The following is a 19,044-nucleotide window of genomic DNA, read 5'->3' on the forward strand; positions in this document are numbered from 1 at the left end:
TTGTTTTAAATTACATTTAATTCACTCCAGTTTTCCTGTACCTGAAGAGTCTTGTTCTAGCATAATGTGATGTCTTCTTGTTTTCCTTAGGAATGGAGAAAGTGGTTGCTTGTTCATATAAAAGGACAAATGCTCTTTGTAGGCTGATTTGCTTTCCCTGGGCTGGAGGTGGAGCTTCTCAACTTGCTCAATGGGGCAGACTCTTCGGCAGTTCAATAGAAGGTCAGTCATTTGTGTAGGTAAAAAAAGCATAAGGTAATTAAGATGGGCAGTCTGAAATGCTCAGTAGTCAATTTTTTTTAAGAGAATTTAATGTTCTTGAGAGCACTGCAATTTTTTTCCAATTGTTTATTTACCATGGGTCTTATCCAGAAAGTCATTCCATTAGGATACTGAATTTACTCAGTTTCTATGCCACTCTGGAACAAATTATATATGACTGGATTAAATTATATATCCTCAGAGCTAAATTTCACAAGACTGTAGTATGCGTGACTGTTTCAGAAACTGTTGGTATGATTCAGAAACAGCAATACAGTGGCATATTGTTAATTGTTAAAAGAAAGCATCAACAAGTTTAGCAATGAAGATATAAAAACTATTTTTTAACACTGAGAGGCTGCACAGAACGCATTTCAGTTATCCAGACTATCTGCAGGGTTCTGCACTCCCTGTGTCAAAAATGAAGTTTAAACAATGGTTTTGTAACTGTGAAATGGTATTTAGTTACAGAATGAAGTAATTTTCATGGCTATCAGTTTTTATCAACACTAAAAAGATCCACTGCTGAACTATTTGAAGAGGAACCAAGCTCATTTTCCAGACTTTCCGCAAAGAAAAAAGTATAATTTGGCATTAATGGAAAACACTGTCACTGCAATTGTACCAGTGTCCTAAATGTTTGCATGCCTCCTATAGACTGTTGCACAAGTCACATCCGATTTTTCTTGAAATTAAAAAAAAAAAAAAAAGTCATCTTCTGTTCTGATGAAAATAAAAGTTACTAACGAGATGACCTAGGAACAACTGCAAACTCAGATGAACCAAACCAGGGAGTAGCATGCTCTTTAAAAAGTATTTTTATTGTGCTCAAAGAAAGTATAAAATACATGAACATTTTTGTACGACTATCTGTGGTATTATGTAGTGGCTTATTCTAACTGTAGTAAAATACTTTATGCATCTGACTCATTGCTTCCATATGGCAGATATGTCCAACGTCAACGAGATTTTAGAAAATTAACATTTTTTCTGATGAGTTCATTCCTTATTTTCTCTAAAAAAGAGAGAAAAATAAGGAATGTTGAAAGGAATATAATAAAAGGATGTAATGTGTCCTTTTGTGTAAATATAAAATGCTATCAATTTATACTATGATTCCAGGTTTTACTGTCTGCAGGGCTGAAGAGCCTGCAAAGAGAAAAACTGGGACTGTAGCATGCTAATATATTTTTTCTTAACTTTCTAATGCTGCCCTTGAGAGGATATTCTTTACACAATGCTCAGACTTGCTGTTATTGAAATTAATGAATTTGTCATTAATAATAATAGTAATAAAGCTGCTTTGAAACTTCAGCTGAGATCAGGACCTTGTTATCATTATAAGACAGAATTCCTGACTTAGAGCATTTATAAATAAGATCAGTTGGGAAGGCAATGTTTGTGAGTAAAGGGAGTGACAGAAACCTAAACCCTCTTTAATCACAGGATTAAAAGATAGCACTAGCAATAGCAAAAGCGCAGTGTCAGCTGTAAAAAGGATTCATTTAAATAAACTGTACATTCTGCAGAATAAATAGATTTAAAAGATTTTCTGTAACTTAATTAAACTGATTTTAGTGTTTCTCCTCAAAATGACAGTAATTCTTTTCCCTCCCTCCTTCCACCTCTTCTCCAGTGCACTCTGTAAGGCTTCCTGGAAGAGAATCTCGTTCTAAGGAGCCTTTTGCACAAGACATGACAACTGTAGTTAATGAAATTACAAGTGTATTGTTAAAAGATCTGCAAGAAAAACCATTTGCATTTTTTGGTCACAGGTAAAAATATATTAATTTCTAAATACCCTGGTGAAGGAATTTTATCTTTATACTCTAGGAGTAGATGATTACTTGTCTTTATTTGCAAAAACTATAGGAAAATACACTTCTCCAAAGGCTTTTCAAGTCAAACTAAAAAATGATGCTGATCTCAAAGACTGTCGTTATTTATTACTTCAGGCCCAATGACTTCTAAAAATGGCAGTGTTGTGATCAATTTTTTAGATTACACTGATAAATTATTATTTTGTTTACTCTTGATATTTGTGTCAGTGCTTACTCTAAAATGAATGCAGGGGGTGAACTAATCATAAAACAAATAGATTTTGAAGATCACATAGTCCCAAGTACTCAAAATAACTGTGCTTCCTACAAATTAAGGAGACTGTTAAAAGAAATGGAGGTAAAAAGGTCTGATTTGTAAAACTAGTCTCAATATGAGTATACTTTTACATGTGAATTAGCTAATATCACTATAATTTACATGTTGTAATACAGAACCATAAAACTCTCTATATTTATGGTTTCAATAAATGTTCAAGATAGCCAGCCAACACTGAAATTCAAATTATGTTCACATTTTCAAGTTTTTACATATGTTTGTGATTACATTGCTTTAATTTCTCTTTTCACTGCAGTTTTGGATCATATATTAGTTTTGCAGTTGCGCTACACTTGAAAGAAAAATATGGACTAGAGCCGATCCACCTTTTTATATCAGGGGCACATGCCCCGCATGTAAGTTACAGAATCATTAACAGTGTGAAACAAAACAGTATATTAGCTATCACAAATAAAACACTTGTAGTGTCTGTATGGTGTGCAGAGTGCGTTTATTATACCCAGAGTACTAAAGAACCCTTACTCCTGAATGCACACAGAAGAATGTTCTGCTTTCTTACGGGAAGTTAATTCTGAGGTGGCTGGAGAATTTCACGTTATAGAATATTCACAGAGGCTAACCTTAGCCTAAGGAGAACAGACTCCTTAAGCTAATATTACCCTTTTTTTGAATACCCTATTATTTATTATGATCTTTGCCATAATCCTCAAAAAGCAATCAAAACAATAAATAAAGTGCCATGCCCTGCTTTGTGACATGCAAAATAACTCTCTTAGCATAGTCTTGCATAAACCTCAGTCACCAGTTCCTGAGTACATTTGCCCTCTTGTTCTTTTCCTCCCCATTCTTTGCTGGCTTTTTATGTGTTCTCAGTTCCTTATGCTTATGTGTTTCTGGTGCTTCTGCTAGCTTTTCTCAGGAAAACAATGGGGATTTGGCTTTTGTCCCATCCCTCCTGTCTTCAGTCGTCATTTGCTATTTCCATCCCTCTGTTTCTGGGGCTTCTTAGCAATATTGCTTGAGTACTAGCTCTCTGCTTCATGGAAGCAATTATTCCTGCAAATTTCCTTAATCTAGGGGGTCTCTCTAGCCCCACATTAGTTGGCTTTGTGTACACTACTAGGCTTTGTTTTCTCTTAAACAGATTATTTTATTAGTTTTATTTCAAGAGTGACAGTTAAACTTTGAACACAAATCAATTAATGGTTATGTATCTGTGGAAGCTACAGACCTTGACGGTACTTGTGTCTTGATCAAAATCTGTATTTTCAGCAAATACAGTCTACTAATCCTTTCCAAGGAGTATTCTCTGCAAATGTTAAGCTAGCCGGCCATTGTATTTTGGAGATAGGGAATCTGTACTTTTTTAATAAAATAACTGTTAGCAAAATTATTATTTAAAGTATACTGTATAAAACACCTTATGTGTCTTGTCTGATGCTGGCAGTCTGAAGCTTTTCTTCCCATCAAAAGACTACATGATGTAGATGATGAAGACATTACTGCACATATAAAAATTTTAGGAGGAATTCCTTCTGAGCTGCTGCAAAATGAAGACATCAGGAAACATCTGATTCTTACTTTAAGGGAAGATCTTAGAGTTCTTCAGACATTTTCGTAAGTTTAATACAACTTTATATTATATTTATACCTGTATTTTACATTTATATATTACAGTTTAACTTCTGTCTAATCATGTCAGCTTCTCTTTTCCCTTTCTTAGTAATTTGTTCTAGTTTCTATTATAAAAAGATTATGAAACAGTAAATAAAGTTTTCTCCTTTGAGTGCTTTTCCATGTATATTCTGGTATTTATGCCATATATATGCCACACAGCTCACTGTAACAACCTCTACTGCTATTGTAGTAGTGAATGTGTCATGGTAGAACTATAGTTCTACTTAGGATCCTAAGTTAACAGCTACTGAAAGGAAGATTTGTACATCTTTTATTGTCTTCTGAGGCCAATAGGCTCAACTAATCGTGCTCCATGATCGCTGCATTCAGCCTCCTGATCCACTGCCCCCTACGCTAACCAGGCATCCATCCCTATGTTCCTGTTCCAGACACCTAGAAAGCAACCAACTTCTCTGGTCCTCTTTCCCCAGTAGGTCTGTACAACTGCTTGGGTAGCTGAGTGGTTAAGGGCTCTCATACTGGCAAAGACAAGGACACTCCTGGATGCAGGACCCCTTTTGGCCATGGTTGATAAGGCCCTGAAACATTAGAACTTGAATTTACACAGACAGCATATTTAGTTATTATAGGTGGGAATTCTTATTGCAGGTTGAAGCTCTTTTTGCTAAGTATTGGTCTTTCTATCTTTAATGTTCTGGACATAATTTAGGAGGGAAAGTTGCTTAAAATCTTAATTCCTTCACCTGCTGTTCTGCACAATCTAATTCATAAAGTTTCTGTTATGCATTGGAGCAGAAAAAAAAACATTTCGTTTGTGGAGGCAAAACCTAAATATAGGTGTCTTACAGAAAGTTTTATTACTACAACTTTTTGTATTCACAGTTTTGAGAAGGCAGAAAGGAATATTCCCCTCTCCTGTGATATTACCTGCTTTGATGGGTCTGAAGATATAGCACATGATTTAGAAGGTACTTTGCTTAAGTGGTTTCCTTCTTATACTTAGCTATTTTTCTGTTGTATCAAATCAGTTAATGAAGAGTTCCCTAGAGTCTTTTTCCTCCTTTTAAAATTAAATGGAAATACATAGGGCAGTCTCAGAATAAACAGTCTCAGCCAAATCAGTTCATACAGGATTTTAAATGATTATTAAATAATAACCTTGAAATGGCTATGTAAAACAACTATAATATTTGACATTTCTCTGACACTTTAAATATCTTTTTCAGCCTGGGATGATGTAACAAGTGGAGATGTTTCCATTTACAAGCTTCCCGGAGGTCACTTTTATCTGCTGGAACCTTCTAATGAGATTTTTTTGACCAAACACATAACAAGATGTATAGAAAATGCTGATCTATGAGCATTTCTCTCTATTTTTATGGCAGATGGTGTAATATTAGTCTTCAGCACTTAATAATAATTCACTCTTTCTGTACAATTGCATGCAGTTATGCCTCAAAGTTGCTGTGTTCCTCCAGAAGATCTTTTATTGTAATTGTTAAAAAGGGGAAAATTTTCTGATTCTTAAAAATAGACATTGAGTTTAGATCTTTTTTCTTAAAAGTAAAAAACTCCCATCTTTTCCCTCTTCTCACCTTGCACATGCACTAACACTTCACTTTATTCCGTAACCATATTTTGGAGAAAAAATGGCAAATATATTATTTTACTTATAGAGCTTCTTTGTGTGCTAATATGAAAATGCTAAATATAATTTAATACCTTCACAAATCCACAATTCTTACAGAAAGATTAACTGAATAGGTACAAATTTATTTAGAATAAGTACAGATACAGTCTAAAATGCAGTATGCATGTAAATACCCTTTAGGGCCAAACAACTCTTGCTTAAAAGATTTTAGTGTCAGGCTACACAATGAAGAGTTAGTATTGCACTTTCTTAAAAAAGTTAGTTCATTAGCTACCGAAGAGTTAATTATTAGTGGGAATTATTTTGAGTATTCTAGATCCCATATTTCTCTACCATTGCTTTTGCTTTAGAAATATAGGCATTCATGGCGTCCTCCTTTGATAAACCTGCAAAGGAAAGTATGAGTCATTATCTTTCCTTATTTGTTGTTCTATAAGAGCGATTACATGATGTAAAGTTAATTACTGTAACACCTTTTTTCAGGTTCCATGCTTCCCATTTGGCTTTGCCTTTCAAATCTAGCACTCCTGGATATTCTGCCAAAATAAATGAATACCTTTATTGATTATCATACAGATTTATATAGTATTTGCTAGATTTCATTAAGATATGGGGGTAAATTTCATGTATTTATGGGAACAAAAGTACCAATATTAATGTCTCCAACAGTAGCCTGTTTGTAGAATCCATATAGATCCTTCAGTTCATCATCAGTTGGTCTTGTTTTTAATTTTTTCACCTCTTCTGCAGCACCATCAAAGTCAGCCTGATGAAAGAAAAATATGAAAGGTCTTAGTTTCCCTCTCAAGAGGCAATGTCCTCAAGTAGTCACTTGGGTTAGTGATAAGTCTAGGTATTTTTCTGTGAAAGAAGTTTAATAAAGCTATAGGTTATTAGAAAGGGAACTTGGCCTGCTTAGCTGATAGGATCAGCATTGCTAAAATAAGTAAACCTCTTTTTTACCCACAGTTTTACACCTAAACACCTGGAACCATTATAGATGACTATCTAGTGCCAGGATATTTACAAATATATTAATGCAAGCAATGTATACATTGCATGTAGTATATGTCTTTCACATTCAGTGTGTGCTGCAGGTATGAAGGCATTCACTGAACACTGCACCCCAGCTAACACCTGAGTCCTTTTGGCCCTGACTGCATCCAGGTGTGGGCTCTAACGGAAGAGCCCTACTACCCTTTGAGAGGTACTGCACACAGCCCCTGTCACTTCCACTCGCCTGCTGAAAGCACAAGAGGTGACCAACAGCATGTGGATGTGCCTTGTGGAGCCTGGAGCAGTGCTACTGCCAGGACAACCTTCTACACCCAACTCTTGTGGTATACATGCTGTATACACACAGTATAGCACAGAGCAAGGGATACATTTAAGATGGAAATAGTCTATTCATCTTCATGTGCCTCACACTCGCCTCAACCCAAGGCTGGCTGATATTCTCTATATACTAGGTCTCAGGCTAGCCCTTAGCATAGAGTTTGTAGCCTGTTTCATGCCCAGGCTTCAGAGTTATCTATATTTCTTCAGTGACCACAGAAACACTGGTTCCCTGCACTACTATAATGCAAAAAAAGATACAGGTACTTAAATATGCTATATGCTGGTTACACTAATTATTTTAGCTTTTGAGTTTGATCTGCATTTGCACAACCACAGTATATCCTGCAAAAGGTGCTATTACACATATATTTAATATTTATAAAAAAGTCTACAACTTTGTGCAAAAAATCAGCTATGTATCAATAGGAGTTCTGTGGCTCTGTTTATAAAATAACTAAAAGACTGGAGTTATCATCTCAGCAGTCTGTATAGGCAGGTTGCAACCAACTGGGATATAGACTCCCTGCTTCATTATACCACTTTTTTCTTTCCTCTAGTTACAAGACATTCATTGCTCTTTTCTTTTTAAATAAGAAAGCCTAAGGCACATTTGTCTTCTTAATTGATGCCTTTCTCCTTGGCAGGTGACTGTGCTGGCAAGACCAGGTGATAGAAAGAAACAAGTAAGAATGAGCTCTGGGTTCAGTATAGCAGTCTTCATATTAACAGGGAGAAAATAAAGACAGACAGGTATTTCTGTATTTAAATGGAAGAAGGAAAATTGTAAAGAATTTAATTAAAGAAAGACTGATGCTCAGGCATCTTTCTTCAAAGAAAGGCCCCCTTCATGGAATCACGAAAATATGCATTCATTGAATTAATGATACATCAGCTGATGGGTGCATTAAAGCAGCAGTATCATGTGAAAGAGGCCAAGGCGAGGTAGCTAGGCACACTGCAGTGTTCAGTCACAGAAACCTGGCTGCTCTCCCACCAAATGAGTCACCACTGCCTCCTGAGGTGGAATTAATTTGGACTCTTTTTGTCTGGAAATTTAGTTTGGCTAGTCAGTAAGGTTCCCAGATATCAAGTTCTCACCCATGTAGCTAGTTGAGAATTTCTACTTTTTGTGAAACTTTCAATTGCCTTTTGAAACCAACAAAGACAAAGCAGAAGTCTTCTAAGAACAAAAGCCTGTGAATTTAGATCTTCAGGGCTGTGTAGATCCGGGGTTTGCCAATGTGCTTTCTTCCTTCCTTTGGCATAAAGACAGCTATTAACAAGACAGGGTCCTAAATTTAAAAGAAATACAAGAATACCTGGGGGAGGAAGGTTTGTTGTGTTTGGAAGGCAATCTTCCCTCAGTAGTTCTTGGCAGAACACATCTGCTTTTTCTTACCTGCCCAGCTAGGGACTATAGTAATGGCTCTGTCACCATTTTTAAGACCAGGACTTTAAAGTTGACTGGAATGAATTGTACATTTGTATCACTTCTGGACAGAAAGACATTAGAGATGACCTATGGAATCCAATAGGCTGCCCCAGTGCTTTGAAAGCTTTACATTTAAGTCAGCTGTTCACCTGTAGCATGCACTGGATAAAAGATGGTAGGACCTCCAAAAGGGTAGCGTGTTTTTCACAGTTTGCTTCGACAGCATTTAATTGTTATCAACATTCACTTGATCTTTATGTTCTGGCTCACTCCTTTGGCTGAAAAACATATGACACTGTCACCCTGACCAGCATACTGTAGCTTGGCCCTTGATTCTCTTCACTAAAAAGATGGTAAGAATTACCTCACTCACTTCTCCCGTATCTTTGTATAAGGACTTCTGTGTTTGAGCCCATACAACAGCTCCTAGCTACAGATGTGAACAAAACAAAAAGGTGACTAGAGAGATGACAACAGCTTTATGTGGGACACACTGCTCAAGACACTCTTGAAGCCCTGTTTTATTTAGCTCATATGTGCACACATTCATGTCAGAGGTGGGTCTGAATCTCAGAGTCTCTAATAGTTGCAAGGAGCTTTGCGGGCCTGACGTTAGAGCTCACTGCCTACTAGAAGTTAGGGTGGAACGCCAGTTTACTTCCACAATTGAAAACATGCTTCTTTGAAAAGCTTTTGACATCTTTCTTTATATTTCTAAAAGTAAGATTTATCTGACCAAATCTTAGCCATGAAGTTCAGCTTTTAGGTCTTAATCAGTATGTACATTAGTGTTCAGCCAAGTCCAAAGTCTCCAGTTTCAGATCAACAAATTCAAAACTGCTTCCACCTGAAGCTTCTTGCTATTATTGCAAATAACCCATGAAATACTAAAAAAGAAAAGGGATGAACAGAAAGATGATTTTATGATTCATCTGTTCTGTGCATCTGTATATCCTGCATTTTCTCATATAAAATCCCCTCATTAGATAAAACATGCTGCTTTAAAATACTGTGCCTTGAAAATAACTCCTCTGATAACATACAGGGCAGAGGCTGAGGTCTGCTGAAGGAAAAGAGGCAGGTTATGGTAAAGCAGAGGCAGGAGTTGCTAAAGAATAAGGGTGCTCTTGGTTAAGCTTCCCCTTGCACTTCAGCTTGCACTACTGCTGAACTGTAGATTGGGGGATTGGGGGGGGGGGTATTTCCCCCTGTGACATGCTGGTTATCATGGTTAAGAGGCAGTGCTCGGTTTCAGAGCTATGCTGCTGCTGAGGTGCACAGCTTGCATTCCCTGCTCTGGACATTTTTCCTAATTCACCACAGGCAGATGTAAACCAGTAAAAGCACCGCAAAGTTGAAACAGGAGGCAGGAGGCGGATACGTGCATTTAAAAGGAATGCTTTAAAATTCTATGACGTATGATTAAAAGGCGTTCTAGCAAAGAAATGCACCCTGCAAAATAGCAATTAGAATTAAATCTTGAATGTCCTTTAAACTGCAGTTACAAATTCACAGAACACTAGATGAGAAGGCTTCTTTAATGATAATCTACATCTCTAGCCCTGAGAGTGTTTATGGAGCCCTTAAAAATACAATGACAGGAAAGCTCTTGAGCCAAAAAACCTGCAGTAATGCAGATGCTTATTAACAAATTATCTTCCAACTCAGTAAGACTCTTAGTGTTTGCATTATCAACAAGCAGAAGTTTCCAAGAGATTCCCACCAAGGCCTCACAGAACAAAATGCCCAGCAGTGGATGCAGGAATAGAGAAAATGGTTAGGATTTTAAACACAGTCTATTAGTTTTAAGTTTGAAAAAGGCTGCTGTTGAGTGTAGGTATTTTAAATATAATGATAGACTCTCCTTCCTTCTTTACTCAGAACAACACTGAGAATCAGCAAGACTGCAAATATCACTTGTCTACCCGAAACTCCGAAATCTGGTCATTAGATAAAGTATATGATTTGGCAGAGTTACTGCATTAAATTCTAAATCAAATGATGGACAGATAATATTCTTAAATCTAAAACTTCATAGTTTGAAAATATGCACCTTAGGCATATGTAGTTTGCTTCTGTTTAATAACAATAATTCTAAATATTAATGAAATGCAACTATTTTGTAGAATCATAGCAAAATATGAAGCTTGAAACGTTGGACAAGAAATACAACTTTTTGTCTCTGACTTCTTTTGCTAACAACTAAACACTGTGGATCTTTTTTAAACCAACCAAATATGAGGGAGTGCTGAAAGACAAATAAAGGATTTTCCTGGAATTAAAAAACAAAACACCCAGAATATGTTTTACCTAATTTAGATAACCCAAAATCACGTCTCCAGATGTAACTACATTATACTCCAGACTACACATAAAAGCTGAATCAATAATGTTAAAGTGACCTTACAGCCTCTCTTCTCTGAGCATTTTTGGATTCCATCTTCTCTATTGTTTAGTGAAAAAAAAATCAGCATTGTAGCAAGAATTAAACAACTGACTGATTATGAAAACTATTTTAATTGAAGTGACTGGATTTAATTGGCTTGGTTCAGAAATAAAAATGGATTATGCAGACAACAAAAGCTCTTTATATTCTTTTGTCTCTTTGTTCTGTATAAAGGAAATGTAAATATTTTCTTCTTCAAACTTTATTATCAGAAATATGAGACATGATTATTTGTTTTTCTGTAAGATTAGAAAGCTGGAGTATGAGCTTTCTCATACCTCAGTTGAAAGAGTGGTTTGTTAAACATTTTGTAAAATATCTTCTCTCCCAATTTGTCAGGGTTTAAGTAACAGCCTGACTGGCTTTGTGTTAAACACAAACTACAGCCTTCACTCTGAGCTGCAGCTAAACGGAGTTCAAAAAAAGTGGTCTACATGATAGTAAGTCCTTGAACCTTCAGGCAAAACTTGCAGTATACAGCACTGCACAAATTACATGCTTGACAGTGCTTGTTCTTTACCCGAGACTCAAATTCAGCTTTTCTGACAGTTGTTAAGTCCTTGGAGTCAATGCCACCTTTCTCTTCTGTGTTTGCAGACCGCCAGAGCTCTTGACTAGGGCTCCTAAATACTTTAATGATACACACAGTAATAGTTGCCTGGTGCTCCCCTTTGAAGCCTGCCGAAGTACAAGTTCCATGGAGGTTCCCTACAACTAGTCAGACTGTTATAAGCAAAGACACCTTGGAAGGTGTCCTGTCCATGGAAGGTCCTGTTTAAAAATAGTCATATTAGCTGCTTAATGATTTAAATTAAATAATAAATTTAAAAAAAAATCCCCCAAAGCACTTCACACATTATTCAGCTGTTACCAATTAACTAAAACTAAGGACTTTTTCTGTTCTTTCCATAACCGGACCTTGCCTCTGACCACCTTTTGCTTACTCATGGGAAGGGCCCCTACCACAGGAAATAAATCTAAGTGTAAAGTGCAGGAAAGGTCACATCACTTTCCAGGATTGTATCAGGGTTAAGAAGCATACAAAAGCATGCATGGACTGCTACACATTCACAATAAATAGTGACTTTTTTGTAAAGTTACGCTACTGCTGAGAGGTCTTTTCTAGCCTGTAAATGGTGGCAAGCTGCAGTCTGAAAGCCAGTGTGTGCTCCTTACTGCAATAAAACAACCATTTAAAAAATCTTTTAAAGTACTAAGCTCTCTGGAGCAAGAGTTATATTGTCTTAGAGATCTGAACAACAAATATTTCTGGCAATTTAGCCCGGCAAAATAATTGCAGTTTGACTTAAGGTTTTAAATTAGCAATAGTGACATTAATATTGAAATAGATTCACTACTTATAAGTAAGAGCTTCAAATACATATTTTCATGAATGGGTGGTTTTGCTGTCTTAATAGTGGTGAAATATCTCAATGAAAGGATCAGGAAAAACAGCCTTAGCATTTGCCACATGGTGCAAGTCCATTAATTTCTGTTCTTCTAAAACCTCTTTAAATAGTTGCTGCTAAAAGGAAATAATTAAACACAAAACATTTAATAAACATAAATATACAGCAATGAAAATAAGAATCTTTATATTTCAGGTCAAAACAGTAAATGAAAAATCTTTAAAAATCTTTTTTTAGGTTTAACTACATACACAGTGCAACAGTCTGATCCCTAAGAAATTGTCGCTGCGACATCTTTCTCTGTAACTATGGCCCTGCAGCTTTTCAACAGTAGCTGTGACTAAAGGCTGGTATGCTAGGCTATTTAATTTCTTCTTTAAATCCTGAATCTATTGAACAGCAATGAAGTAAGGAATGGTATAAAGAAGCTCCCATTAAATACTTTGTAAGCTTTGGCACTAAAATTTCATTGACCTTTAGAAAGTTTACAGTATCAACTATAACAGTATTTGCCTTAGGATAAGTTGTTAGGCTAACATGAAAACTGTATGTTCTCTATACATATTTGTTCTACATGCCATTAAAAAAACCCCATGCAAACAAAAAACCCTAATCTCAAATTTGATTAGAGAAATCAATTCTTCCTCCAGAAATAATAGCTTTGATAGTTTCTGGAGCAGGTACAAAAAAAGCATTTTGACTGACTTTTGTGTCCTTCACTTTTCCTAGATGTTCAAAAGAGAAAGATCTTTGGCCAAAAAAAAGAATGCTTTAGTTATTAATTATAGCCTGTAGTTCTTGTGCGGAGCTTCTTGCAAGCAATATGATAAACAATAAATTCTTCACTGTGAGGAATTCCTAATATGAACATTTTTTACTCGAAAGCCTTGGAATCTTTATTTCCCTTCTTTTTCAGTGTTGTTTCTCGTTCTCCTTTGTCGTATAACTGTTCTTGGGTTTCCAGTGAGCACATAAAATGCTTCAGCAAGTGGAAATGTTACGCCTGTTCTTAATTATTCACCAGAAACTGCCCAGCACTATCTAAAGGAGGTAAATACTTTTCAGCAGCAAGGCTGGCACGGGGAATGCCCCCGCGTGAAGCCAGCAGCTCACTAAGCGTGCAGGGGAGAACCGTGGCCGCTGGGCACAAGCCACCGCACCGCACCGTGCTTCGCGCGCAACGCGAGGTCAGGCACTTCCAGCCGAGCGCAAGGGGACGGACAGACGGACGGGCGGACAAATCAGTTAGCTAACCTGGAGTTTGAACTCACAGCGCTTGTGGCACTATTTGTATGAACTTTTACCTCACGATATCCCTTGGTAAATTAGACAGCTTATCCCACTGTGCAAATGGGCCCAGGCTGCTTTCCGTTTCCCTCGGGCAGCTGCTGTGGGACTCGTGTGCTCCGCGCTTCCGTCTCAGCTTGTCCCCATCGGAGCCCCCACCGTGACGCGCTGCCAAGTGCTTCTCCCACTGCAGGAAGAGGCTACGTTAAGCCCTGCTGGAACCACTCAGGAGTTTTGTACTCATGTACCAAACCTGCAGTATAATTATGCAAAACCCTATGTCTGCATATGCACTAACAAAAATCTTTTAAATAGACACACAGAGATGTGCTCAATGAAGGGCAACAGAATCAGCACTGCAACACACATAAGCCAGGATTAAAAATACTGCCGGAAAGAAACTGGAACTGTGCATCTTTGACACTCCTGAAAACAAAGCATTTACACTCAGACTGGCCACCTAAGTGCATAAGAAGGATGTATTTGTTCAAGAAAATAAATTTGATGGCTCACCACCCTGAAGATTTCTTGTACACATAAAATGCTATTAAAATAATACTTCATTCTTAATCCAAGCATCAGCAGATGTAACATATTTGACTATATATATATGGTACCATAGGAAAACTGTTGTCATGTCTTTACATCTCCCACATCACAGACATCTCCCAATATTATCATCCACATACAAATAAAATAGCATTCATGCTCTGTTAACAATAAGATTTAAACATTGCATCAATAATAAAACATAGCTGAATTGCCAAATCAATTAGAGACAAAATAAGCTTCTATCTTCATTTTTACACTGTGGCCAGTACAGTATTTGAGCCTTTGTCAAAACTGAGATTCAAGGACTATTCAAGTTACTGGAAGTCTTCCCATTGCCTTGAATTGTTTTTGGATTGAACCTTCACAATAAGAATGAACTAGAACTGCTGTTAGACTTGCACAGACAAAAGACCACTCAAAAAATAAACCGAGAAAGGAGGCCATTAACTTCTTATCTTATGCTTAATATACTTTCATTTTATTTGGATCCATATGCAAATATCACAAGACACTGTTTTAAAAAATACGCAGGTACACGTCTTCTGCCACAAGAAAGAGGCAGAAATAAAATTTAAATACTAAACATTTCCTTCTTCAACCTCCCTTACCCACCCATTGCACACAATATCATTTAGGATTTGCTTGCTTACACAACATGCTTAGGAGCATTTGAAAAAACATAATTTCCTTTTAATCATGTGCTGATAAAATTCCCTTTAACTCCCCAGATTAAAAGCAGAAGTATTTTCTGTATATAGATATTTATAGACATATAATTACATAAAGATACACACATGAATTAGAGATAAATGCACAGATTACTATAAGACTATTATCACATAATACTTCCATTGTGAAAAGAATAAAAGCTTGAATGAATTCTTCATTTACAGCAGAGTATTTTAGCAGTTCGCAAAACTAATCCTAGAGATACCGTACAGCCTCCTTGATGAAAACAGTATTTTATCCATTTGTCCTCAAGTTCCCTTAGAGCTTGATTCAAAGATGTTTTATGGGTATGGATGGCAGCTGTCAACCAAAATGAAAATGGATAAGAAACCTCCATAATCTTTAAACGCAGAATGTGTAGCATTCCATATTTCAACCACTTTTCTTGTGAAGATATAACTGTATGTAACAATGGCATATCGTATTGTACTCAGCTCTTTCTAATAGTGATTTATTGTTCATTTTTAAGGTATCGGGGTAATAAGAAACTTGTTTTCTACAGTGAGTAAAAGACAGGATAAAACAAAATGTCATTTCAGTGATTATTAATGAAACAAATGTGGTGTTATGTTTGGGATTTGGCAGTTCTGATCCACTGGAAAAGATCCATCCTTCGAGCTGTAAAGCATCCCAAGGACACCTCCGTGCCATTGCACCATAACTGCAGCGCAGAAGAAAACTGCTGAGCTACTGACAATGTGCTCCCTGCATCTAGGTCACCAAGCGCTGCGTTGCTCGCTCGCTGCAAAACACACGCACTAACCAAGCTGAGATGCGCATTATAATGAGACTAGGATAAAAGGGCTTGAGGCTCTTAACGTGAGAGGGATAACAGAAAGCCTAATAAAGAACTGCTGAATTCATCCGGGCACGAGCAAGACAAGGAAAGTATTCACACTTCACTACAAAGGCAGGAGGCTAGCAGCCAGCAATAAAGATTAGCTCCTCAGGAACTATTTAAATCTAGTCAGATAGAAAGTAGCTCTTTTTTGGTGGTCAGGTTGTCCTGTCAAACACACATGCCCCTCGAAATGTAACCTCTCCAAAAACGCACATAACCTAAAAAAACATGCACCACTCCTTTCAAAATTACTCATGTTTCCCCAAAGCATATATACCATTGATTCAGCGTTAGAAGTTTCCCTGTTCATTTTTAGCTCTAAATAAGTAATCATCTCCTAAAAAAACCTTAAATACATACCTACCTCTCAATGCATAATCCAGTCCTAGCAAACTCAGATTCACACATAAAAATAGTTCTTGCACACTCTAAACAGGTAAGTCTCCCATCTCAGCAAAATCACATGACCCATGTATCATGTTCAAAATAAGCATGTTCAAAATAAGGTGATGTGTCTCTCTCCCTCCATTTGCAAAAATCAATGCATTATTTAACCTTCAAAGGTTTATGCAAATTTCCCATGCTGCAGAATAACCTTGATTTTGCATTAATAATCCTCAAACCAAAGAAGTGCTGCTGTCTCCGATACAGCATTACCACGGCAGACGCTGCAGTACATCCCTCCCTCTCTCCTCTCTGCATGCAGCTTCTTTCTGTCTCGCCGAGATGCAGAAGCACCTACCTGGAGAGTCATGATGCTGTGACGGGGACCGGCAGACAGACGCCCTCCTTCTCCGGCGCAAGTGCGGTGCTGTTGTCTCCGGGCGCCACAGATCTGCCCCGCGGCCCCAGCTGGCGCTGCGAGCCCCGCGGCAGGGCTGTATTTCACTGTGCGCGTTGGAGCAGCGACAACATGACCTCATCGCGGAGGCTCCTCTGCGCAGCGCAGCGCAGCGCAGCGCAGCAGAGCCCCAGCGCGCCCCGTGCTGCAGGAGAGGGGCGCAGCCGGCCGGGCTCGCTCGCCCGCTCGGCTCCTCTCAAGCGCGCTACTGCATGTACTGCAGCTGCTCTTAATGCCCCAGAAGGAACGTGGGGGTATTTTTTTCTGGGTATTACTTCTGGGCATTCAGGCTTAATAGCTGTTCCCTCAGAAAAACTGAGCTTTGGCCTCGTTTCTGTACTCTTGAGAGTAAGGCCAGCAGCCTAAGAAAAGAAATACAGCAACATTTCCAAGTCTTTTGTTTGAAAAAGGAATTTCTTCTGCGCAACCTACTGTGAATCTGACGTGAATTGCAATCACCCTCGTTATTGTTCCCTTTTCCTCCTTCCGCAGCCTCTGTCCATTTACTAGCCTAGACTGGGGACTTGGTACATGGCAGAACAGGGGCTGCTCCAGCATGAAGTCTAAAAAGCATGAGGGTCATTTGGGGGCTACCAGATACAAACAGTTACACAAACAAAATACCTTGAGAATGCTAGATGTTATTTTCTTCGTTCTACTAAACACAGAATAAAAAAAGAGTATCACAAGAATTAGTAAAATAGCCTAAAATTGGACCCATTAAAGGAAAAAAAATCAAAAATCCATCCCTCCTTATCTGTTACATCAATTCATAAATTCTTTGTATTACTGCTTCAGTAAGTTTATATTCATCATTCCTTGAGCATGGTTTAATCATAACACTTCAAGATTTTTAAATCCATTACCTTCCATAAACCCATTTAAAAAGACTGTTTTCACTCAACTTAGGTCCAGGTCAAATCAAACTGAGGCTTAAAGAGAAAACAAAACAAGTGAACTTCAGTAAATAAAAACAGAGATCAAAAAGCTTTGGCATCAGCTCAGTCAACTCTTGTCTCCAAAACAACAGAACAAAGATGCCATTACTTTTGCTAGGGAAGCTCTGTTTTACACAAGTCCCATTCAGATACAAGAAGCCATGTGCAATATTATGTGCTGAGGTAAATACAGAAAGGGAATGTATTTTTAAAGATTTGTTAATGGTTCATAGCAGACTCTGAAAAGCATCCTAAACAATCAGTTCTTATCTGTCATCTTATTATTAGCTATAGATAACATAGTATGTTATCTACAGTTATAGTTAGTAGTATATATATTATGCTACATAGTAACATGCATAGTGTGTACACAATACTTAAACACATCAAGAGGCAGTGAGAGTCACTCATTGCAGTAAGGTCATTACAAAACTCCTACTGACTTTAATTTGCCATGATTTCATTAATTACACAAGTCAAAGCATGTATTATTATCTATTAAAAACACATTGAGAGAAATTTATGGTAACACCCCAAAAATTAGGAAACGCCAGCATTAAATTTGCAATGAAACCCACTGAGCGTAGCATTCCAGCATTAGCATTTTACTACTGCTGTCCATAAGAAAGAGCGTAGCGACAGGGCCGAACACCAGAAGACCTTCTGAGAAGCCTGGCACTGCCTTGCAAGTGTCTCGCATTGTCCTAACGGCCCAATTAGCAAAACTCAGTGGGATTCAGGTTTTATTTACTCAATCTCTCAAATCTGTACTGAATGCAAATTACTGTGTTATCTACTTCTCCTAACATTACTTGAATGCTCTCAAGTACCACCCGGGGTAGCTCTGTTCTCCTTGCCACGGCTCTCGACTGGGAAATCTCCTCTCAGTCTCGGGACAGAACAATTTGTCTCAGCACTTGGCAAATCCAGCCTGCAGCTCCTGGGGACTCGGGCTAATCTGCCGCCTTCACCCCAAGAGCTCTGCGCAGCCGTGTCTAAGCCTCCGGCCTGGCCCCAGCCCTGGCCCAGGGCCGGCCTGAGGGTTCATCCACTGTCTTGGCGCCAGGCAGAGGTGGCCAGCTGTGGCTGCTGTTTGCCCCGACAGGCGCCTGCGTATTTGTCATCGCAATCTCGGGCACCGCGTCAGCCGCAGCATCCTTGTACCCTGGTTTGGGGGCTTCAGGCTGAGCGGAGCGGGGCTCGCGGGGGTGTCGCCAGCCCGCAGCTGGCTCGCGGGATGGGGCCACGCGGCCGAGCCCTCGCGGCCGCCCCGCAGCCGGCGCCGGGAGGCTCTTCGCGGCGGGGCGGGGCGGGAGGGAAGCGGGCGCGGCCCGGCGCGGCGCCTGTGGCAGGAACGGCAGCAGCTCCGTCTCAGGCCGGGGCTTCGTCTCCCGCAACGGAAACGTTCCGGGCCACGTTCACGGCCGGGTCTCCTAACGCAGGAGGCAGAGCGCCCCGAGGGGCCCGGGAAGAGGCCGCGGGGGGTGCGGGGGGGCCGGCCCCGCAGGGCTGCCCGAGGCCCCGCAGGGCTGCCTGAGGCCCCGCGCTCTGCGCCACGGCGCC

The 19,044-nt window shown here is 38.9% G+C and overlaps 2 protein-coding genes across 2 annotated transcripts; one reads left to right on the top strand and one right to left on the bottom strand.

The window, feature by feature from the left end:
- The first annotated feature begins 80 nt into the window (after positions 1–80).
- OLAH (oleoyl-ACP hydrolase) lies at positions 81–5,464 on the top strand. The gene is made up of 6 exons (XM_013941564.2): positions 81–222; positions 1,898–2,036; positions 2,675–2,774; positions 3,827–3,996; positions 4,900–4,985; positions 5,244–5,464. Exons 1-6 carry the CDS (start codon positions 93–95, stop codon positions 5,375–5,377), a joined length of 759 nt encoding a protein of 252 aa, XP_013797018.2. The 5' UTR covers positions 81–92; the 3' UTR covers positions 5,378–5,464.
- Positions 5,465–5,658: 194 nt separating this feature from the next.
- On the bottom strand, positions 5,659–19,013 carry ACBD7 (acyl-CoA binding domain containing 7). The gene is made up of 4 exons (XM_013941566.2): positions 16,445–19,013; positions 6,317–6,434; positions 6,142–6,204; positions 5,659–6,054 (listed from the first exon to the last, which is right to left on the bottom strand). The coding sequence occupies exons 1-4, from the start codon at positions 16,454–16,456 to the stop codon at positions 5,981–5,983; spliced, it is 267 nt and encodes an 88-aa protein (XP_013797020.1). The 5' UTR covers positions 16,457–19,013; the 3' UTR covers positions 5,659–5,980.
- Between the last annotated feature and the right edge of the window lie 31 nt (positions 19,014–19,044).

Source organism: Apteryx mantelli, chromosome 2 (genome assembly GCF_036417845.1).
Source record: "Apteryx mantelli isolate bAptMan1 chromosome 2, bAptMan1.hap1, whole genome shotgun sequence".
Taxonomy (NCBI): Eukaryota; Metazoa; Chordata; class Aves; order Apterygiformes; family Apterygidae; genus Apteryx; species Apteryx mantelli.